Source organism: Gekko japonicus, unplaced genomic scaffold (assembly GCF_001447785.1).
Source record: "Gekko japonicus isolate JY-2015 unplaced genomic scaffold, Gekko_japonicus_V1.1 scaffold6, whole genome shotgun sequence".
Taxonomy (NCBI): domain Eukaryota; kingdom Metazoa; phylum Chordata; class Lepidosauria; order Squamata; family Gekkonidae; genus Gekko; species Gekko japonicus.
The window spans coordinates 4,033,789-4,057,578 of record NW_015166417.1 but is presented as its reverse complement, the minus strand read 5'-3'; the positions used below and the strand labels follow the sequence as shown (position 1 = coordinate 4,057,578).

The window sequence follows — 23,790 nt, the reverse complement described above, 5'->3', positions numbered from 1 at the left end:
CGCCACCGGCAGCACCCGCCCCGGAGGTCAGGCCTCCCGAGGCCCCAGCACAGGGACCCAGACGCTCAGCAAGGGCACGGCAGCCTCCAGCGTACCTGAAAGACTATGTTTCATAGGGCAAGGTCCGGACTATGGGGGGAGGGGTGTAGTGTCCGCGGACCGCCACCGGAGGTCAGCGCATATGCCCTAGCTTCAGTCCGAACAACAATAGGGACTAGGATTCTAGTCCCTCCTCTGGGGAACCAATGGGATCCGTGGCGGGAGATTTGAACCCACCAATGGTGACCAGGGGCGGTCCCCAGGTGTGTATATAGTTGGCCTGCCAGCCGTTTTTCTCTTGTCTTTGTTGTGTGCTAATAAAGCGTGCTATGCACCACGTCGTTGTCTGTCGTTCATCCATGCGGCTACCCACTACATAACACTACCTCAAGAAGCAGTTCTTGCGCTCAGTGTAGGACTCCAAGGATGCGTCTCCCACAGAAGAGGGTCGATTTCACCCCCACCGTCTCGAGTCACAGGGCTTGAGGGAGCTGCTGGAGAGACCACCAGGGAAACCCGTGCGGAGCGCAGGCAACAGCCCGGCGGCTTCCGTCCTTCACTCGCACCCCGTCCGCGCCTAAGAGGAACCTTCCTTTCCCTCCCCGGAAAGGCCTCAGCTCGGACGGGTGACGGGCTCTTCTCGAGGCCTACTCCACGGGGAGCGCTTAGCCGGTTGCACGCCGGCCCCAGGCCGGAAGAGAACGCGAAGGAAGGCGGGGCAGGGGGCGGCTCCGGCGGGCCGGTCGGTCGGTGTTGTGGCGGCGGCGGCGGCGGCGGCGGCGGCTCGCGGGGCGATGAACGGCTCGGCCAACCCGCTGCTGGACAAAGAAGAGCACCCGCTGCAGCTGGGCGAGAGCTTCGAGCGGCACCCCAAGGCCTCCTTCCACACCATCCGCTGTGAGTGGCCCGTGGGTGGGGGCCGCGCTTCGGGCTGGGCGAGGCGGCCAAGCCGGGCACCGGCTCGCGGCCTCGTCCCGCCGCTTGAGGAGCCCGAGAGGATTCAGACCCGGGTGATCCAAAGCCGTGGGACTGCTCTACTGTTGTTGGTTTTCTTATATTACCCTACCCCGCAGTGTTGTTGTGAAGATAAAACGGGGGGAGAGGAGAACTATTTATGCCGCCCTGAACACTTTGGGGGAAAGGATGGCTTTAAAACTCAGGTTAAATGTGGTTTTGACAGCAGCCCTCTTCCCCCAGAATTACAGCAGGTGAAGCATTTCTTTACATTCAGATTTAAAGAACCCAGGGAGGGGGGGCTTCAGGGGGAAATTATGGTTATGACCAGTGTTCCCTCTAAGCTGAGTTAGTGTGAGCTAGCTCACAGTTTTTTAGCCTCCGGCTCACAGATTTTTGTCTTGGCTAAAAAAGGAGGGCTCCAGAACACACTAATTTATGCAGTAGCCAAATCACCTGCTCACAACTTTAATGCCAGTAGCTCACAAAGTAGAATTTTTGCTCACAGGACTCTACAGCTTAGAGGGAACATTGGTTATGACTGTGTTTAGTACGGGGGGGGGGGACGTTTGTTGAGAAGCCTGCATTTACCTGCTAAAGTTTCTGTGTCTCAGGTTTTGTTAAAGGATACACAGTTAACAAAGAAAAGTTGATGAATCTTCTTGTAGCTTTCTTGTACTTCTTGTAGCTTTTGTTCAGATAATCTGAGCATTATCAACAGCCCCATAGCCAGCAATGTTGGTTCGGTGGGGCATGGGAAATTTTGTGGGGCAGCAGGGGAGGAGGGAGGGGCAGCTACACGCCTTCCCTGAACTCCAAGCAACAATTTCATCACTTGGAGATCAGGCACGGGCAGCCCCCATTAGAAAAACAGCATTTAAAGGGTTCCCCTTAAACGCTTGGAGTTCAGGGCAGGCATGCGCCTGGCAGCCACCGATCTCCCTGCAAGATTTAAAGAGTCTGTGGATCAGCTGGAGGACTATTTAAATCTTGGCGGAGGAGAGGTAGAGGGGTGGCTGCAAGATTTAAAGGGCCTTCCAGCTGATCAGCAGGCCACATTCTCCCACCAATCAGCTGGAGGGTCCTTTTAATGTCACAGGAGGGGAGGGGCAGCAGCTGTAGTGGGGCATGGCTCACATTTGAGGGGGCAGAGCCCCGTAATGCCCCACCATAGCTATGGGCCGGCCCTGATTATCAGAGGCAAATTGGCTTTCTGGATCCATGAAGCAAAACCCTCAGTTCCCTTCTCTTATCTCCCTGAGTTTAGTTCCTGGTCCCCAGTTCTGTATGTAACTCATTCTCAACTCAAATTCTATCCATTGTGGTTTTATCTTGTTATTGCCCCAGAGAGCTCAAAATGGTGTACATAGTCTTCCCGTCTTCATTTTATCCTCACAACAGCCCTGCAAAAAGCAAGTTTGGCACAGGATGATTGGCCCAAGGCACCCAATGAAGTTCATGGTTGAGGGGTGTTTGAACCCAAGTCTCTGTGGTCCTAGTTTGACATTCCAATCATTGTATCACATTGGCTCTTCCTTACATTCACTGTAGTAAATAGTAAGTGGTGGTGAGTTTATACAAAAAATGCCAATAAATGATTAACATATTTAATACCTCTTAATATTTCTCTCTAGATGATTTCAAGCCAGCATCAATAGACACATCCTGTGAGGGGGAGCTGCAAGTCGGTAAAGGGGATGAAGTTACAATTACATTACCCCATATCCCAGTAAGTTTACTTTGCATCCAGGTGCAGAGTCTACTTTTCTGTATTTAAGTTCTGCTTCTTATGATTTTTTGGTCTGAATTTGTAAATCTGTGGCCAAATATTATATGCTTCAAAAGCACAGAGCAACAACTTACAAGAGCTAGAGGTGATCAAGAGAGAAAGAACAGGTTAGCCTATTCTGTGGCACATTTGATGTATTCATATGTTATGTCACAATTAACTGGTGGATCAGACTCCAGTTGTCTGACTGTAGATTGTCACACAAATTAATGTTCACCAGTTGGTACCAAACTGGCACTTCATAGATGGTTTGTTGATTTCAGTTTGCCTTAGTGCATTGTGTTGTGACATCTAAATTCCAAACCACAGTTTGTTGAGTAGCACACTTCTTGTGGCTATGTGGCCATAGTACAGAAAGGCTGTTATCTATGCTGGGAGGCAAAGAGAATGCAAGGGGTGGGAAAGCTGGGATTTGTTGCTTGTTACTCTGGTAGACTAAACAGAGTTCATTGTACACACCATGGTTTATCAGAAAGTCTGAATGCGGTAATTCTGTAGACCAGTGGTTCCCAATTTATTTCAGGCCAATGTTCCCTTGGTTCCATGAACTCATCCCCAGTGCCCCCTACACACTCACACACACACTTGGAAAAAAGCATTATTCAGAAGAACAGCAGTTTGCATGACCCACTAAGGAAGATAACAATAAAATTCAAAACAATATATTCAAAATCTAATTAAAACTTTTTAGTTTAATTCATTCAATGAAATTGATTCACATGATCCAGTGATACCAGCTTTTCAAAGTCTGATAGTCATTCAGGAAGAATCTTAGATATCGCATTTAATAACTACTTCTCTGTTCAGTAAATTTTTAAATCAATGGCTGGGCTTGATGAAGTGATACCACTTTCTCGATGTCTTGATGTCTGGTTTACACTTAGCAGGAATCTTAAATCACCACATTTAGTAACCTGGAGCTGATTTCTTTGCATGGAGAGAAGTTCGATATCCACAGTAAAGCCTCGTTTCACCAAATGTGACGCTGAAAATGCAACAAGGAATTTTTTAACTACTATCCGTAATACTGGATAACAGTCAGAAATTTCCTTCTGTAACCAATCTTGGTATGATTTCTTAAACATGAGCCTTAATTTTAGTCAGTGCCTTAATTTTAGTCACTGCAGTAATGACCATGTGCAATGGCTTGTGCAGGTGATCAGTGAGATTTTTTGCAACCAAATGTTTGCAGTGAATGACACGGTGAATGGTAAAGACATTTAGCACTGCTTTTTTCAAGTAAGCAACACACCCACAGTAGCGACCAGGCATTGGTGATGCTCTATCAGTTGCACAAGCAAGTATGTTAGTAAGTGGAATTTCCTTGTCTTTGAAGAATTGCTCAATAACACAAAATATCGACTCCCTTTTGAATCTGTTCTTAGTTGTCTTGCAAATTACAACTCTGGAGCCAAACATCTTTTATAAAGCGCACATAAGTGAGAAGCAAACATTCATTGCCTGGCAAAGTTGACTTGTCCAGCTGTAATGCAAATTCTGTTGTCCTTAATGTGCTTCACAATGTATTTTGCACATTTTCAGCCATTTCATGGCTCTCTGTAGTGGTGGTGCTGCTGCTCTTCAAGTGTTTTCTGTTGCTGCAGATCTTTGGAGGCTGCAGCTCTCTGGAGCCTCCTTAGGCTCCTTCTCAGGTCACTCTGTTCTCTGCCCTCAGATTCAGATGGCTTCTGTTTCCTTTTTCCTCCTCAGAATCCTCTTTTTTCCCTCAGGACTCTCCTACAGCTCCCTCTCAGGGACAACATACCCCCCCAAAAAAAATTCCAATAGAGGACCAAATCCACAGTGTTACACTTATATAACCTAGAAATATTAATATTGGTTCTCTGTGTATGTAATACTGAATTAGACAGTGTTAATGGATGGAGCAAGTAACTACTAATATATAGTTCAGTGCCTGTATTACAAAGAGAGCAATCCCAAACAGGTTTATTCAGAATCCTACTAAGGTCTATTCAACTGAGCTTACTCCCAGGAAAGTGTTCTTAGGATTGCACTGAATGTAGAATTGTGAAACCTCTTACGGTATAAAACAACTGGAGATGTTTAATATGCATTTAATAAATGTTTATGCTTCTTTAAATTAATATTTGTAACCAAATGCAGTCAAAGTAACAGAGAGTCTTGTGGTAAACCTATGAACTAATGGTGTTTTTAAATTTTAATTTAAAAAAAATGAACTAATGGTGTTGCAAACAGGGATGGGCACAAACCTAAAAAATGGGATGGCCCCTGAACTGAACCCCGAAGCATGCCGACAGGCCCCACCTGAACTGATCCGATTTGGCGAGTTTGGTCCCCTCTTTCTCAGAGAAAGGAGGGGGATCTAACAGCTCCTGTGCTGCTCAGTTGTTAGGTCTAAATGTCCCCAAAGAGCCGAACCAAACTCAACAAAAGTCTGGTAAATGTTTGAGGAAGGCGCGTTCCCCAAACATCGGTTCAGGAGCTCTGAACCAGCCCAAGTTCATGCTGAATTTTGGCTTGTGAGCTGGTTTGTGCCCATCCCTAGTTGTAAGCTGGAGCCTGTTTTCACAAAAGCTTATCTCACAAAATACTTTGGTTAATATTTACAATGCCATTTAAGGTTATTTTCGCTTCAGCAGACCAACACAGCTACCCCACTGGAATCATGAAGTCATTTTTTCTTGGCATAAACACCTGCACCTATTTAAACCTGTAAATTATCTGTGTGTTTCTCTAACACCAGGGTTCTACTCCTCCAATGACTGTGTTCAAAGGAAATAAAAGACCATACCAAAAGGATTGTGTACTGATCATCAATCATGATACTGGAGAATATGTGCTTGAAAAACTAAGCAGCAGCATTCAAGTCAAAAAGACAAGGTATAAATGGCTCACGGGAATGCCTGGGGGCCAATTAAAGCATGAAAAACAGCCCTTCCAAAACTGCTTCAGATTGCGGGTGGAAGACCACATCTTTAAATCCATGTTAAGGCCGGGGGGGGGGGGCTCCCTTCACATGAAATACTAGAATATCCAAGGGAAGGTTACTTTTGTTTCCTTCTTGGTATGCTAGCTTTCCACATGCAAGGAGTTTTTAACGAGGGGAAATGTTAGGCCTGCAGTGCGTCATCTGCTGTCTGAAGTAATTCAGTCAGGAAAAGGGTGTGCCATGTTCTCTTTCTGCATATTTGGAAATTGAATCATACTGCAGAAGGGGTGGATTTTTTAAATTACTTGAGGCACAGTCCTCAGCACTTACATTGGAAGATCTGAGCAAATGCTTAGCTGTTGCATTGTCATTAGAATCAGTCGGATTTAAAACAGTTTTTCTGTGTCTGGATTGATCTTGTTGATTTTTTGATGGTCTAACAGTTTTATCCTAAGGAGAGTTACACCTTTCTAGACCCACTGACTGAAAAGGTTTTAGCTCTGCTTAGGATGGCACTGTCAGCGTGCAAGTGAGTGTGCTGGAATGGCAAATGAGAAAGCCTTTATTTAAATCTTGTGTTGGGGAAAACTCCTGTTGCTGATCGTCCGTGCAGCCTTCCTGACAACCCCTCCATCTGTCTCATCTCCATCTGTCTAAACTCTGCTTCCAGAATAAATTATGGAAAAGTGCACCAGTGTGGTTAGTTTGCAAAATTCTAGATTTTGAGATTTCACAGAAATTTTGGAAGGGGTTAAGAAATGGGCAGTGGGGAAGGAACATACATGGAAGGCATTGTTGTCTGCATTCAACCTGTGTGTTTCAGAGCTGAAGGCAGTAGCAAAATCCAGGCCCGCATAGAACAGCAGTCTGCCCGAGGCTCACAGCCTTCCACCCAGTTCAGAACTCCTCCAAAGCCCGTGGCTGGTCCCAAAACTTCCCCGCTGAAAGACAACCCTTCACCAGAGCCTCAGCTGGATGACATTAAAAGAGGTATGGCAGCCATACTGTTCTTTTTATGTACCATCTTGTAACTTCGTGATATAAATACTTAATTGATTGGTTTTAAAGTTGCAGCATTTTTAGTATTCCATGTATCCTGTTTATGTTTTAAAATTATTATTTGGATCTTGTGTTTAGAAAAGGTTATGACACTAACATTCGGTCCTCAGTATGATAGTGCAACATCATTCTTTTCAAAATTTGCGTTAGTCCTATGCAACTAAAAAAAAAATCTGCAAAAATTGAGATGTCCAAGTTGCATTTTGTAGTTTATATCCTAGAAGTCCTAGCAAGGAGGATGACAGTGAAGCTGCTAGCGCTTCAATGATGTTCCTCTGATGATCCACAGAGCAATTAGACAAATATTTATCAACCACTCATTCAAATAGTTGATTTTTTAAATTCTGTTTATAAACTTCCCTTCCAGGTACCTTATTGAAGGTGTTTTAAAAACAATAAGCTATCCAAACCTCTGTAGTTTTGAGCCTTATACTTTGAAAACTGTAAATGTGGTCTATTTTAATAGAAACTGTTGGCCACAGTGATGATGCTTAACCCAAATAAATTGTTAGAACAAGGAATTCACTGGACAGACTGCCACTAGATCACAACAGAGCTGACATAACGTACCCTTCATGTCTTTCCTGAGATGATTTCTGTCGCCATCCGCAGAGAGTCAAGAGCCGTCACTTCTGAATCTTTGCTGACCGAGTGCAATGTTCCCTTTCATCTGCTTTATAGATTGAGCAGTGTAACCAACACTTATAGCCTGTAAATGTAAATTTTTCTGTATTAAGGTTTGATACTTATTAAAACTGTTTCACAAACTGGGGCACTGCCACAATGATTACAATCGATTTTGAAATAAGAATGTTTAGAAGCGGCTGCATTTCTGTCACAACCTAAATAATAAGATATAAAATTTCTTGTAAAATGCAAAATTGTACAATACTTAAAACTGCATAGATCACTAAGGTTTTCAAAAAGAATTACGTTCAAGATCCTCTTTCCAAATATCATAATAAATTACTGTAGATGTTAACTTGCAGTAATTTTAAATAAACTGCTAAGTTATAAGGAACTGTTGTGCACCACCCAAAACCTTTAATTGCTGCAAACGTGAGCTGTTAACATGCCCCTGTCTTCCTTCTGGCAGTCAGTACTGAAGTTTTAAATAGGGCATTGTTTGTTGGGTGCCTTACACTGTTTATTTTACTTTGTTTCTAATTGAGTAATCCACCTTGAGCCACAACTAGAAAGATAGACTACAAATGGAGGAAATTATTAAATAAAATTACAGAGGATGGACGACTTTTACTTTTTACAAAGATTAAGCTATCCCTAGTAATCCTCTTGAAGATGCTTGAAGCAGAATGAAATCCAGCTTGCATTTATCTGAGCTGCAGATGCTAGAAAAGTAGATATAATATTTCAAATTTCCAGATATTAATATTTAGATGTGAAAATTCTGCATCTGCTTAGCAGTGGAATGTTTGCAACCGGAGTAGGTAAGCAGATACCCAGCTATAAGCCCATCTGTTTGCGTCACAGGGACAATTCCCCTGCATAATACATTCCAGTTGATATTAGGTAGCCCCAATCGAACCAATTTATAGTGTGTGACCTAGATTTTTCTGGATCTGCAAATATACCCCAGAGTTGTGAAGGTATTCATGATCTGCAAAATAATGCATTGATGGGAGGCACGTTAACTTACTAACCACCCCCGTCCTTTCATTCTAGAGCTGAGAGCTGAAGTCGAAATTATTGGGCAGATGAGCAGCAGTAGCGGCAGCAGCTCGTCAGATTCGGAGAGCTCCTCTGGGAGTGATGATGAATCCTCCAGCAGCGGCGGCGAGGAGGCTGCGCACCCTTCCCCTTCTCAGCAGTACAATAACAAAAATGCTGTTGTCAACGGCACCAGTAGGCCACAAGGAAGCAATCAGTCCTTGAACACTCTCAGTAAGTAAGAGGTTTTCTTCTCAAGACAGGGATTTTCTTAGGGCCTGAGTACAGGGGTCTCTGACTGGGAGTTTGTGAGCCACTGGTAGCTCACTGGACCCTGCAGAGCAGCTTGTACATCCCCCTAGGAGACCCAGGGAAAGATCTGCTCTGGGCTTTCTTTTTTCTTTTTAAAGGATATTTCTCTGCTATTTCGCTGGTAGCTTCATTTTTGGTGCTCTTCTTAGTTTGTGTTCTGTTTCTAGGACAGGACAGAACTTGAAAACATGCTGGGGGGGACTAGGCTCAGGATATTTTTCGTTACTCAGAAGTAGCTCTCATTAAAGAAGAGGTTGGTGAGCACTACATTATACACAGACAGGTAGAACTGAGACCTGAAATGGTTGTTATTTTTTAAAGTTAAAAGCTGCTTTGGGAGAAGAGAATTTGGGGGGTGGGGGCGTGAGAGTGTGCTGAACTCTCCGACCCACCTGCTGTTTCTCCACTCTGAAGTCCCATCTTTCTACGTAACTGTAATGGAGTTGGTTTCAGTGACATGCATTTATTTGGCTGTAATGTGTATTTAACGTCCATCTGGCGAAAACCTATTTGTTGCGATGGATTTATTTCATTTAGGTTGTAAATAATCTTATTGTAGAAGTTCTGGCGACACCACCATTGAGCCTCATGTGTCATAATCCAAACAATCCAGTTCACTATGGGATACAGTTTCACAATTTGTCTGGCAAGCCCAGCTCTCCCTGACCTAGTATGAACACAGAGCAGGTTCAGTCCAAGTTCTTCTAGCTGGTGCCAACAGTGAGCACAGCCGGAGCTGCTGTCCCCTTCAGACTGTTGCTGGACCAAGTCTGCAAAGGAGCAAATGCAGTCTTTTAAAGAGAAATCCGTGGGGAACATCACACGTGACGCCTGTTTTCTCCCTGCAGACTGGTTGCTCTCCATGTCCATTCTGTGTCCAAACATTCCTTCAATTCGCTTGAGGTCAAATAAAGTCTTCAGCGTAGAATACAGTCAGAAAGTGATTTAACTTCCCCCTTTCCCCCCCTAAACAGGAAATGACTTGCAGTTGAGTGAATCTGGAAGTGACAGTGATGATTAGACCAAGGTTTCCTGTTACAGATGTGTCAAGGTGCATCAAGAGTAATACTGATGAAGAATCTGGCTTGGGACTCTGCCGTATGAATGTGGCATCAACTAACATGTCACCTTTTGAGAACGTTCCGAAACAATGGCTAATACTCGATTTACCATTTGTATAAATTGTGTATGTTGTGTATATTCTTTTAAAGTTTTAAATAGATACGAATATACTACTCTGATACAGTAATCTGTGTTCTGATGTGCTGACACTTTATAAAGCTATAAGGATGATTATCACAATATACTCCCAGTATGAAGATGGATCGACAGGAAGGAGGGGCCTGAGATGAGTGCATAGAACAGATTGTGTCATTTCGGACAGAAGGTGGGGTTATTGCAGTCTTTGAACACTTCTTCTGTTTAAAAAACAGTCCCCACAAATACAAAATTAACATTGCGTGGAGGATGGGCTAGTTTTCGGTCCCTGAGGAGTTATTTTCTTATTGCATGAAGTCCGGGGGGGTGGGGGGGGCTGTTTGTTTGTTCAATCTGAGAGAATATTTTAAAATATTATTCTCTTCCCACATGATTTCTGAAGTACTACAGCCTATGGTGTCATCCCAAGACTGTAGCGCCTAATTCTGCTTCATGTATAAGCCAGGCCTGATTTCCTAATTTAAGGAGAAAGTTGTCTGTAGAGGGTTTCTGAGGCAGGTCTATAATAGGCACTTAAGTATGCATTTGAAAAGAGGGCATAACACTAATACACTCTGCTGCCCATTTAGGTTAACACAGACTTGTGAATAGCCATGTGCCTGGTCACCCTGGCAAGTGAGAATTGCCTCCAGACAAGGAAGTTTGGGGTTTTTTTAAACTGAAAGCAAGTTGGCTTCCTCCCCCCTTCTCTTAGGCCAGGGGTGGCTAAACTTGATTAACGTAAGAGCCACATAGAATAAACATCAGATGTTTTAGAGCCACAAGGCATATACACGTGTTTTAATTGGAAAATATGCAAATTTGCATATTAAATTAAAGAGACAAATGCCTTCTCCGAGCCAAGCCAGTCTGCCGGTGTGGCGGGGCTTGGAGAACACATTTAACTTTAGATGGGGAGGGAGGGGAGAAGGATAGAAAGAAAGTGGAAAGAAAGCAAATAGATGGGGAACGAAAACAACTTTAAATGTGTCCTCCAAGCCACCCTCGCCGCCAGCTGGCTTGGCTTGGAGAAGGGATTTAAAGAGACAAAGCCAGCCGGGGAAGGGGGGGCGTTGAGAACACATTTAAAGTTAAAGTTGCTTTCTTTCTCTGCTTCCCCCCCACCTCAAGCCTACCCAGGGAGGGGAAGACCAATGGGGGAGGCATGCCTCTCCTTTGCTTCCCCAGCCATCCTGTCGGGAGCTGCACAGTGTGTGTGAAAGAGCTGCGTGTGGCTCCTAAGCCACAGTTTGGCCACCCCTGTCTTAGGCTGTTACTTGCATGGGGCAGGCAGGCCAGTGAAGTTTTCCATAAGTTTGAAGCTTTTATGGACTTAGGAGTCAAGCTAGACATGACAAATCACAGAGAATGGGTTTAACCCTTCTACTCCCTTATGTTTTTGCTTCTCAGAATACACACACATGGGGAAAGAGGGTTATCAATCTTTTGCCCATTTCATTTCCCTTTAAAGAATTATAATGGCATCGGCATCCCAGTTCTGATTTGCTCAGTTTTGTGGGGGTTGAAGGGTTCATCCCCCTCTTTCCACATTGCCTCAGTCAGAATCCAGACCTGATATAGCTGTAATTGGCTGTAGAAAAAAAATGTGATCATGTATCACCCAACAACATCGTGTCTGTTTTTACTCTCATTTACAAAGTTTGGCTTACAACTAGGCAGTACTGGTTTTTGATTCATATGGTGGTTCTGGTTCAAATCTCAAAGGCATAAAAATTATTTTTAAGAAATGTAGGACATTCTGCATACTTCTTGTCTCTGTTTTCACATATGACAGGCACACACATATGCTACCTGTATGTATTAGAAAAACACATGCCAGCCAGTGTGTGCTTCATGTTGCATAGCTACATGGGTGCACGTTGGTAGACAAATGGAATATGTAAAATTGTCTCACCGGTGACACCTGTGTTAGAAATTCATCCTGTTTTCCTTCACCTCTGTTGAAAGTGACAATGGAACGCTGAGTTCTTCCAAATAAGAAAGATATTTCCCCATACAGAGGTCGCAGAACAAAAACTACCTGATCACATACTGGATTTTGCTTCTACACAGTGAATTTTTACCTGTGATTTGGCTTGTTCAGCAGAGGACACAACCCAGCACACGCCGTATCCTTTATAAGATGCACTGTGTGGAACTCATTGGCTAGTGGGTCGTGCAGCTGTTACAATAAGTAGCAGAGTACTAATGCGGAAATCAAATCAATCAAAATGATGTTTAATAAAAGGTAAGGGTGCAATCTAGGTGCCCAGTAGCTACTGGTGCCAACAAATCTGGTCTTGGTGACTGGCTCCTGGTCAGCTGTGGCAGGTAGGAAGTAGGTTTCTCCTAATCTGACTCTAAAAACCCAATCAAGAATTAACATTTTCAAGATTACACAGAAAAAGGAGGAATCTTCAATCTCATCTGTTATCGACGTCTGTCAAGGAAGTGATCTAGGCTTTTTTAATTTAATAGGTATATGTATGTTTTGTAAAGAGAAACACTGCAGAAGATAATAAAATAGAAATTATTTTCCTAGATTAAATTGATTGATAGTTCTGTATGCAGCTTTGCTTTATTATATAGCTACATTTTAAAATTAGTTTTTAAATAATGCTCTGTGAGACGAACACCTAAATCAGAAATAAGCTGGTGGTTTTCAACCATACATCATCAGGATGGAGAATATAGTGAATACTCGTCACATTTTGCTTTACAATAAAATGCTGAGAGAACTGAGCCATACATTTTAATATCATGCTGCAGATAGTTCCGTGGCTAGTTATACAAATATACAAGGCTATGTGTATCCCATGACTCTGCAAAAATGCAGAACTTGATATTCAGCATCTTAAAAATCTTGCTAGTCCTTAAAGTTGTAAAGGTAGGACTGAGAGCACATGGCTGCTATTTGGTGAAATCTCAAACTAGAGAATGTTGGATTTTCACTGTTGAAAGGATGGGACTTCAGTGTCAGCGGCCCACCTCATGACTAGCAGAAGACAAAGTAACCAAACATGCCATTTTTTTCTTAATTTACATGATATGTATAGACTGCTTTGGATCTTGGTTTGCCTTACCAAAGTATATATACGATAGCCTTCAAAAATTGAAATATGCACTAAAAGGCAGGAGAAAACCTTTGGTGTTTTTGATGGTTCACAACGGGCTGTCTTGCTGCAAAGAACATGTCCTGGCTTTTGTAACTTACATACCATCCTACTGATCACTGAAAACTGCCAAAGGAATTAAACATTACATTAGACAGAAGTGGCACATAACTCAGATTATAATACACTGTTTTGGAGGAACTGCCTCAGATTTATTTGCATTGTTATTGTTTGGATATCGTATGTTTACATTTATGTAAAGTATATGTAGATATATATATTACTTGTAAAAAAATAGGGTTTTTTCTTTCAAATTTATTTAAATAAAGCACAGATTGAGTGCTTTATTTCTTTCTGATATTTTCCTTCCTCATAATATTAGAATGTGGTGTCATGCAGTTAAATTGGTACTAGGTTCAGAATAAACAAAAGGAAGTACTATTTTATGAAATGACTTCAGGAATAGAATGTCACAAGATCCGGCAATGGCCGCTAACCTAGATAGCTTTTTCAGACTTTAGAACATTCATGAAAGATGGCTAAGGAAAGAAGATGAAGAAGAATCAACTCACAACCAACTCATGGTGACCCCCAGTCCCAGGACGGTCCAGGTAAGAGGGTGCAGACATAGTTTGCCACTGCCTTCCTCCGCATAGCAACCCTGGTCTTCCTAGGTAATATGTTTAGTAAAGGAAGAATTGTATGTACATATATTCAATCCAATATTACAATCTATAAAAATACCTGGTGATAGCGATTTTATTACCAGGTATTTTTATTTGTAAGAACGTATGTTATATGTATGTATAATTTTCTTATTTGCTTATGACCAACTGGTCTGCAAGCATTGGAGCCAAGAATCCGAACTATAAATACACGTTGATTCATAGATCTTACATTCCAGGTTCCTATGCAGTATTGTTCTTTGCAGCATCGGACTTTCCTTTCACCATCAGACACATCCACAACTGAGCGTCCCTTCGGCTTTGGCCCAGCCGCTTCACTCTTACTGGGTTACTTGTACTTGCCCTCTGCTCTTCCCCAGTAGCATATTGGACACCTTCTGACCTGAGGGGCTCATCTTCCGGTGTCATATCTTTTAGCCTTTTGTTACTGTCCATGGGGTTTTCTTGGCAAAAATACTGGAGTGGGTTGCCATTTCCTTCTCTAGGGGATCACGCTTGGTCTGAGTTCTCTGCTGTGGCCTGTCCGTCTTGGATGGCCCTCCATAGCCCACAGCCTCATCGAACCACGCAAGCCCCCTCGCCTCGACAAGGCAGTGATCCATGAGGGGGTAAGTGTAAGACTTATCTAACAAGATATGAAACCTGTAGAACAAATTCTATTCATTTTTCTGTGCACTAAATGGAAGATATCTACCACCGTCACCATCCCTCCAAAACAATGCTTCTACCTGCCTGAATTTTTGACCAGTTCCATGTAAGCTACCATTCCTTCAGTGTTGCCAAGCTGCTCTCTTCTCAGTCCCAGATTTTTCCCACACTATGTCCGTTTCCTCCTGCCATTAATAGAAGCAAGACAAGCACCAACAGTGCTACCAGCAGGGGTCATTTCGTAGAAAAAGAGCTAGGGGAACTCATTAGCATAACTCATTAGCATATGCCACACACCCTGACATCAGGGGCCCGGCGGTGGGCCTGCAAGGCCAGCGGGAGTGCGAGGAAGCCCCGCCAAGGCCCTCCCTGGCCCCAGGCAGGCAGGGGTGGGGAGAGGCGGGGAGGAAGCAACTTACCCTCCCTCTTCTCCTGCCTCCTCCTGGCTGAATGAGGGCCGGAAGCGGGGCAGCTGGAAGCAGGGGGCGGGGCTTCGTCATGTGCCCCGCCCCCTGCACCTCACCCAGGGGAACTGCGTTCCCCCGCATTCCCCCCCGAAATGACCTCTGGCTACCAGCACTACAGGGGTTCCACTTGGACTGGGGCAGTGGTGTGGATCAGGTACGTGATGATGCATGTAAGTCATCCAGGTTGCCTCCTCCTGCCCCACTGGCAGTAAGATGAGTCCCAGCAGCACTGCCAGAGCCTCTGGAGCTTACCTGGGGCCTGGGTGGCAGTGCCACATAACTGGGAGGCTTATGACGGAGCCACACTCAATCAACTCTTCTCGTCCTACCACTGTCTGGCACCAACATGAGCCCCAGTGGTGGGGTGGCCAGTGCCTCTGGAGCTTGTCTTGTCTCTGGACAATGGTGGTGGAAAATCTGGGAGAATGACAATGAGTACACAACCACACCTGTTACCTCCTTCCTTCCTCATTGGTGCTGACTTCAACTTGTGGTGCTCCATTAAGTCTTTCCCAGACCTCCTACAAAGATCCTTAGGAATTAAGATACTAGACCTGGAACCTAGGACCTTTTGTATATAAGGCCTGTTTTCTACCACTGAGATACCACCTCTCCCGTACATGTGAGCAACAAACAAACAAACGGTGCCACTACAATGCATCGTTTTGAGCAGCCTTTTGTGTACAAGTGAGCCCCTGCAAGGAGCTAATTTCTCAGCCTTTGGTCAGTTGAAAATCAGGCCCCTGGTAAAATCCACCAGATTAAATCTGCTGCTGTGATAATAAAAGGCCTACCGCCTTATTCCTCTGGCTGTAGGCCTAGGGTTGCCAGCTCCAGCTTGAGAAATACCTGGAAATTTGGGGGGGGGGGGGTGGGAACCTGAGGAGGGAGGGGTGAGCTGATCTCTATTGCCTGGAGATGAGTTGTAATCCTAGAAGGTCTCCAGCTACCACCTGGAGGTTGGCAACCTTACCATAGGTCTTTTAAGGGATCTGTGTGCTTTGTTTGGTGCTGGAGATTCAAAGCAGGTTGTTTTGTTCTCAAATGGATGCTGCCATCCCCCCTCCCCCCACCCAACTTGTCCTGGTCACGGTGCAAGTTGAAACCACCACATAATCTTATTAACTCTGCAACTCATCCTATCAAATGCTGACCAGAGTGGCCTGAAACAACCCCTCAGGCTCATCCCAGCCCCACCCTTCACCCGGCCTGAAGAAGAGTTCTGTAGAAGAGAGAAGGAAACACACTGCCCTGTGCATGCATATTTTTGTTTCTGATGGAAACTAGTTCCCCAGCCATGACTATACACTTGAGCCAAATTTACATACGAAGAATTAAGCATCAGAACTCATCTGCATCTCAAGAAGGAGAAGTGGAATCTTACTCAAAATATCTGCATAGCTGAAAAGAGAACTAACAAAGCCATCTGCATATTTTTAAAACAATTAATGCATTACTTATTCTGACACTCTACGCAATCAACTCAGTTGGTGGCATTATGAAAATGTATTTTACATGAGAGGGAAAAGCCACCTGAGAAATAATTGTAGCCCATAAATAATCTGCATGTGTATGAGAGTACTGAGAAATTAAATTAGATACGTACTTACTTATTTTAAATTGCTAAAATTGTAACAAATGTACAAAGAAATCACTTTGGTTTTCCTGTACTAAAATCACAGTGACGGAACCTCTGTAAAACTGTGAATGTAATCTTATGCACTAGGTGCAGGAACTTCCAAGTAAAGATATATAGATCAATAAATGTTATCTCCAATATGGTGTCCAATGTCCATACCAGCCAACATGCTTTCCAGCAAGTCTTACCAGGTTGCCTGCCACCAAAGAAAAACTCCTGTCTCCATGTTCTAGCTCCTGCCCTTGCTCTGTGGAGCAGTGGGAGGGGAAAAGGGGTGTGTGTGCTGTGATGCTACTTTTGGTTGAGTGGGTGAAAGTGACACCATGGAATCAATGACACTCTAGGACTAAGGTATGCCCTAGCATCACTGATGCCATGACATCACTTCCGCCAGCTCTGCCAAGTGACATCATGACGTTCATGCCATCCCCTCCCCCAGTCTCCACCCCCTAAATACTCTTGGGAATTGTGAGCAGAGAGCTGACAACCCTTTTTCTGGCTTCTGCTTGATTCTTGGGGATAAAATCTGGATCTGGATCATCTTGAATGGAATGAGGGGGATGGGCAGCATTGGTTCACCTCCTGCCAGCTGAAAGACTAATAAAATCTTGAGTTCAATCCGGACAAACACGCCACAGTTGTATGATAGCCATACATCTCTGAGGTCAACAACCCCAGCTTGTGGCAATGCAGAGCAAACCATTCCCATTTTCCAAAAATTAAAACTGAACAGTAAAACTTGAGCCAGGCTGTTAACGATAGGACATTTTGGAGGCTGTCAATTCATGGGGTTGCCATAAGTTGGAAGCAATTTGACAGCACTTAACACAGAGAGACACAACTGCCCTGTGAAGCGAGTTAAGGCTGTGACACAGGTCTATATCTGGTTTAGTGAATAGCGGCTGGTGCTCTGAAGCCCAAATGCCAGACGGGTAGGTCAGTTATGTGATGTTGGCAATGGCAACCCTTGTCACAAAAGTAAGATGAAGGCAGGAGTACTGTTACGTTACAGATTAATGAGTGAACCTTACACACTGGAGAGCTGGATTTCGACATTCTTTACTGAAATAGCACATTCAGACCCAAACGCTCTTTATGATTCTCCAGTTGCAGTGTTATCAATTGAAGTTTCAGATTGCAGGAGGCCTTTGGATATTGGGCTGTCTTTGTCCTCTAGGCCTAACGCCATAAAAGACTCAAAACGATGCCGTTCAGATCTTTTGTCGAATACAAAGATAACAAAACATTTGGTGATTTTGTTGCATGAGCTTTCAGGTGCCTAGAATGAACGGTCTGCTAACCTGAAGGAACTGAGCCTGTTTTCCTCGAGATAAGACTGGGAGGATACTCTGCCACACACAAGGACCTCAGAAGAACGGTGACACTCATAAGCAGGACAAGAGGATTTTAAACCATAGACAGCTGTAGGTCAGCATTTCTCCAACTAGGGCCCCGAAGACTCCAGGGGACTGTAAGGACTGAGTGAGCTCTTCTTGCGCCCATCTGGTTAAGTGTGAAAACAGAGGCCTTTCAGATTTTTCAAAATGAAGACACAGAGGAATTTCAGACAGATGATATAATCCGGAAGAGGAACGGTTCCCAAACGGTTTCTGGTCTGTCATTTCAGACAGAACCATTTTAGAACCGGTTCCCTACCGGAATATATTTGTAATTTCAGACACAAACGCTTCTGTCCCGTTTAGGAAACAGGGATGAAGCATTTTACCTGTCAACTGCTTCCAAGTAGTCTTCAGTTTCCTCTCCCGGTTCCAATGTGCTTTTTCCCGCCGTTTTTCGCCCACGCGGGCAATCTCCAGCTCTTTTGGGGGGGGGGAACGTTCGCTTTATAGCTATAATGCTATAACGGAACAGCAGTATATCAACGCCATTGGAATGCCTGGAGTGTTATAGCGCTATAAAGTGAACGTTCAAAAAAAAAAAAAACGCCGGAGATCGCCTGCGCGGGCGAAAAACGGCAGGGAAAAAGCGATGCAGTCTGAAATGGCAAACCGCTTCAGATCCAGCTCTTTACCGGATGGGGAAAGCCATGTGTGAAATGGCAGCCCTATACCAGTTTACTCCATGATGGATCAAAAACGGCTTCAAAACGAGTTTAAAAAGGTAATGTGAAATTCCTCAATGACTCTACATGTCAGGGGAAGGGAACAGAAATGGCTCCCTCCTCTTTCGAAGGGCAGGAACTTGTAGAGAGTGGCCAACAACCATAGTCGCCTAGGCTTGGATCAGGACTAATGTTTCGGCAGATGAAATTACTTTCGCCCATGGAGTACAGTTTTCCATCCCAACCCCTTCCGTAGCAGCCTGAAATGCCTGGGGGTCCCCATACCCCCAGGAGAGCGTGTGTGGAGATCTCCTGGAATTACAATTGATCTCCAGACTACAGAGATCAGTTCCCCTGGAGAAAATGGCTGCTCTGGAGCGTGGACTCAGGCATTATGCTAAAGTTACCAGACTGTGCCAGGTCCATAAATAATAAGACCATGGTCCTTCGGGACTTCCTGCTGGAGCAGAATGTGGACTTGGCGTGCATGACTGAGACCTGGGTTTGAGATGGGGAGATTGTAGCTCTTTCCCAGTTGGCTCCACCTGGGTTCTCAGTCCTCCACCAATCCCGGACTAAGGTAGGGTTGCCAAATCTGAAGTTCTTACCGGCGGAGGATCGTCCGGCCGGTCCTGGAGCTGCTGGGGGATGCGCGCGCGCGCGCGCCGCCAGGACGTCACCCAGAAGTGACGTCACACGCTGGGCGGGGCCACGCCGTTTGAGGGGAAAACTCTTTGTTTTCCCCTCAAACGGCGTGGCTCCGCCCCCAGCGTGCGACGTAACTTCCGGGTGACGCGCACGCGGGGGTGGGGTTTCCCCCGGGCCCCGATTCCGGCGCGCCGGGAATCGGGGCTCCGAAACGGGGGATTCCCCGCCCCCGGGCTGCATTTGGCAGCCGTAGACTAAGGGGTGGTGGGGAGGAGTGGCTCTGTTCATTCGGGAGGCTTACTCCTTCAGGGCGCTCCCGCTGCTGAGGCTCACAGGCATAGAGTGTGCTGGCTTTGTGTGGGAAGCCAGGGAGAGTTTGGCTATATGGTTAGTGTACTGACCACCCAACGCACCAACCGATACCCTGTCATCTCTGGTGGAGGCCGTGGAGGCCTGGGCACTGGAGCTCCCTAGACTGATAGTCCTGGGTGACTTCAATGTCCATGCTGATGATGTGACCTCCTCACAGGCGGTGGACCTGGTGTCATCCATGGTGGCACTAGGACTCTCCCAATATGTAACGGCCCCCACTCACTGAGCCAGTCACACCTTTGATTTGATCTTCGTGGCGGGGGTTACAGTGGACAGGATTACGGCCATGGCAGTTTCATGGTTGGACCACAATGCCCTGAAGGCCCACATGAATATTTCACCCCTACCCTGGTTGGGTGGTGAGGACATTTTAGTTCGCCTGTGGAGCCAAATGGACCCTCTGCAGCTTCAGATGGCCCTATGGGATCCAATGCCCCCTGGCGTCTCGTTAGATGAGCTAGTGGAGGATTGGCATGGCCAATTCTCGGCAGCCATTGACGAGATCACTCCCCGACGCCCTCTGCACCCTAGCTCTAGGCTGGCTCCTTGGCTTACCCAGGAGCTGCTGATGATGAAGTGAAGGCTTAGACGGCTAGAGAGAGAGTGGCAGTGTGCTTGCGACGAAGCAACAAGAGCATCTTGTAGGACGTTTATGAGATCCTATGAGATCGCAGTCAAAGCCACTAAGATAGAGTACTATGCGTCCATGATTGCGTCTGCAAGCTCATGCCCAGCCCAAATATTTAGAATGATTCGGTCCTTAACTACTCTGCCACAGGGCAGATAAAATGCTAAGGAAATGGACATTGGCTGTGAGGCTTTTGCGTAGATAAAATCTTGTCACTCTGCCATGACCTCCCCGCCACAGTTGAGACAGTAAGTGAACTTGAAGCTCCATGCATGTCTTTTGGTCAGGTTTTGGATTGTTCCAGTCCAATCAGTCTAGAAGAAATCAGCAAATTACTCTAAACTGTACACCAAACTGTCTGCAGCCTTGATCCATGCCCATCATGGCTAATTAAAGCCAACTGTGATGGGCTACGAGGTGCCCTAAGGGACATTATCAACAAGTCCCTCTCCGAGGGACTGTTCCCTGGGGCACTCAAGGAAGCAGTGGTACACCCCCTCTTAAAAAAACCATCCTTGGATCTGGCCGAATATGCTAACTACTGGCCAGTTTCGAATTTGCCCTACTTGGGCAAACTAATTGAGAGGGTGGTGACAAATTAGCTGCAGGGTTTTTTGGATGACACTTCCATATTAGATCCCTTCCAGTCTGGCTTCCGACCAGGCCATTGGACGGAGACAGTACTGGTCGCCCTCACAGATGACCTTTGAAGGCATCTGGATCAGGGCGGTTCAGCAGTGTTGGTTCAGCAGTGTTGCTGTTGTTGGCCCTGTCGGCGTTCAGCATGGTCGACCATCAGCTACTGATTCACTGCCTCGCCAACACAGGGATTCAGGGGCCCGCCTTGCAATGGCTCTCCTCATTCCTACAGGATCAGGGACAAAGGGTGGCACTAGGGGAACAGTTGTCCCAAAGGCACCCACTAGTTTGCCGAGTGCCCCAAGAGGCGATACTTTACCCGATGTTATTTAACATCTACATGCGCCCCCTTGCTCAGATTGCCCAGGGGCATGGGCTGGGTTGTCACCAATACGCGGATGACATCCAGCTCTGTTGTTGGGTGGCCGGTCTGACTCTGGTCTGGGAGATCTGGACCTGGCTTTGAAGGCCGTGGCTGATTTGCTTCTTAGACTGAGCCGACTGAAATTGAATCCAACGAAGATGGAGGTCCTGTGCCTGAGTCAGGGTGGTCCGGGGTTAGGGATCCCACTCCCGACCTTCAACGGGGCACCAGAGGTTAAGGAGCTTGGGAGTGCTCTTGGATGCCTCCTTAACGATGGAGGCCCAGGTAGCAGCCACTGCTAAGTCAGCCTTTTAACATCTTCGGCTGATTAGGCACTTGGTCCCCTTCCTCAAACGCAATGACTTGGTGACAGTGATCCATGTGATGGTCACCTCGATATTGGACTACTGTAATACTCTCTACATGGGGCTGCCCTTGTCCCAAATCCGGAAGCTTCAGCTGGTGCAGAATTCAGCGGCCAGGATGCTATTGGGCCTCCCCATGTGGGAGCACATCCAGCCTGTGCTAAAAGCATTGCACTGGCTGCCTGTAGCGTACTGGATTCGCTTCAAGCTGCTGGTGCTTACCTTTAAAGCCCTTTATGGTCATAGGCCTACCTACCTGAGGGACCGCCTTTCCCCACATGTTCCCCAGAGAGCACCACAGTCGGGGTCTCAAAACCGTCTGGCCCTCCCGGGTCCTAAAGATGCCAGGCTAGCAGCAACCAGGGCCAGGGCCTTTTCAGTGGTGGCTCTGCACTGGTGGAACGAGCTAAAAGATACTAGGGCCCTGTGGGACCTTTTACACTTCCGCAGGGCCTGTAAAACAGAGCTCTTCCACCAGGCCTTAAGTTAAGGAGCCGCATTTAGCAACTAAAACCCTGTGCCCAATGCCACCATCAATAGCCTGCACTTTGCCAAACTGCAATAACAACTGCTGACTGTATTTTTTAGTATGTCTGCTGCTATTACTACCTCCCCATCACTGTATAAACTGATACTAGCACTTTAAGTCTTGTTTTTAGAGCTATATTTATAATTGTTGTTTGACTTGTCAAAATTTATGTAAGCCACCCTGAGCCTGCCTTGGCGGGGAGGGCGGGATATAAATCAAATCAATAAATAAACTGGCGAGAGCTTGGGGAGTGAGGACAATAGGGGGCTGCTCCTATCATGTGCACCATGACATCACTTCCAGGGAAAACTGGAAATACCATCATGTCACTCTAGAATAGCTAGAAATTTTATGGTAAAACCACAGAGTTTCCGGTGACTCCTAAAGAGATGTGCTGTCACTTCCGGGTTTTCCTAGGGCTGTGCGCATGCCAGTGGGTTGTTTTTTAAAAAAAATAACAACCCCCACCACCACCACCACCACTCAGAGTACTGGCAGCCAATGGGAGCTGCTACACAAGAGATCGCCTGCCATAGCAGGAGGCCCTGCAGTGCTGCATTATGCCCTGATGTCCTTCCCCTTCCTAAATCCGGCCCTCCCAAGGCTCCACACCCCATTGCTAGGAATTTCCCAACCTGGAGTTGGCAATCCTATCTCAGGAATATCAAGGAAGAGCAGGATAGAAATGTGATAGATTGTGGAGTTTTGCACACACATTCATCCTGCCCAACCGATACAGGAGATGCCTCATTTTAAGACGCTATTTTGCCATGGGTGGTCTTACTTTGTGGAATATCTTACCATGAACTACACACAAATACATCTCTTGCTGGGAAATGGATGTTTGCAGTGCTTTTGTACTTCGAATGCTCTCACAATTTGTGAATCAAGGCTGCAGTTCTGTGGGCATTTAACTGGGAGTAAATCCCACTCAACTCAGTGGGACTTCCTGATGTATAAATATGCATAAAATCGCTCAGTCTGTTTTAAAACGTCAATGCTCCTAGTAGCTGGAAGAAAAAGCAGTCTGGGCCTAGTATTGTCTAGTGTTGCAGTGGAACATAGCTCCATCTGGAGTTTTGAGAGGCATCAAGACCAGGCCCTGTAGTCTTCCAAGGCAGTTCAATTTGGGAGTGTGACCAGTCCAGATCGGTGGGTTTTGGCAGGCTCGAGACTGCAGATCCAGGATATGGGCTTGCTCTCCTCTGATCCCCTCGGCTGCTCTGTCGTTTTTTGGTGAAGCGGGAGAGAGGCCCAGCTCGGCTCCTGCGTTGAGAGCCCCCCATTTGGTGAAGGGGGAAAGGGAGTTGGACACAAACACTGGCAAGGCCCATCGGCCGCCCGACTGCCACAAGAACACGCGCAAAAATATTTAAGGGGGGGGGGGCTTTCTGTGCCGAGACCCGTCCTTCGCTTTTAGAGAAAGGAGGGGCCCTTTCCGCAAGCAGGTGGGCAGGTGGATGCGGCGGCGCCCGCGGTTTGAGGGGAGGGTCGTGCTGTGGGGAGGAGGGGGTGGGTCTCTGCAAATCCAGCAGGATCCGGCACAATCCAGCTTTTACCCACACCCGGCGCCGAGTGACCCACACAGAAGGCAACGCAGCCGCCGCTGAACCAATGTCAGGCTGCAGAAGAGCGGCTGCGGGAGGCGGGGGGGCAGCGAGAGAGCGAGAGAGAGCCAGACCGCCCGCCCGCCCGCCCGCC

At 46.1% G+C, this 23,790-nt stretch overlaps 2 protein-coding genes across 4 annotated transcripts in view; one reads left to right on the top strand and one right to left on the bottom strand.

Moving 5' to 3' along the window:
• The window catches only part of METTL6 (methyltransferase like 6), an 18,727-nt gene extending 18,010 nt beyond the window's left edge, over positions 1-717 (bottom strand). For all 3 annotated transcript variants that reach the window (XM_015411540.1, XM_015411538.1, XM_015411541.1), the window contains exon 1: positions 426-717. The gene's annotated coding sequence lies outside the window, so the exon portion shown is untranslated. The remainder of the gene's footprint in view (positions 1-425) is intronic.
• Positions 718-800: 83 nt separating this feature from the next.
• On the top strand, positions 801-10,233 carry EAF1 (ELL associated factor 1). Its single transcript, XM_015411542.1, has 6 exons — positions 801-936; positions 2,628-2,722; positions 5,508-5,644; positions 6,517-6,683; positions 8,436-8,654; positions 9,707-10,233. Exons 1-6 carry the CDS (start codon positions 834-836, stop codon positions 9,751-9,753), a joined length of 768 nt encoding a protein of 255 aa, XP_015267028.1. The 5' UTR covers positions 801-833; the 3' UTR covers positions 9,754-10,233.
• Positions 10,234-23,790: the final 13,557 nt, after the last annotated feature.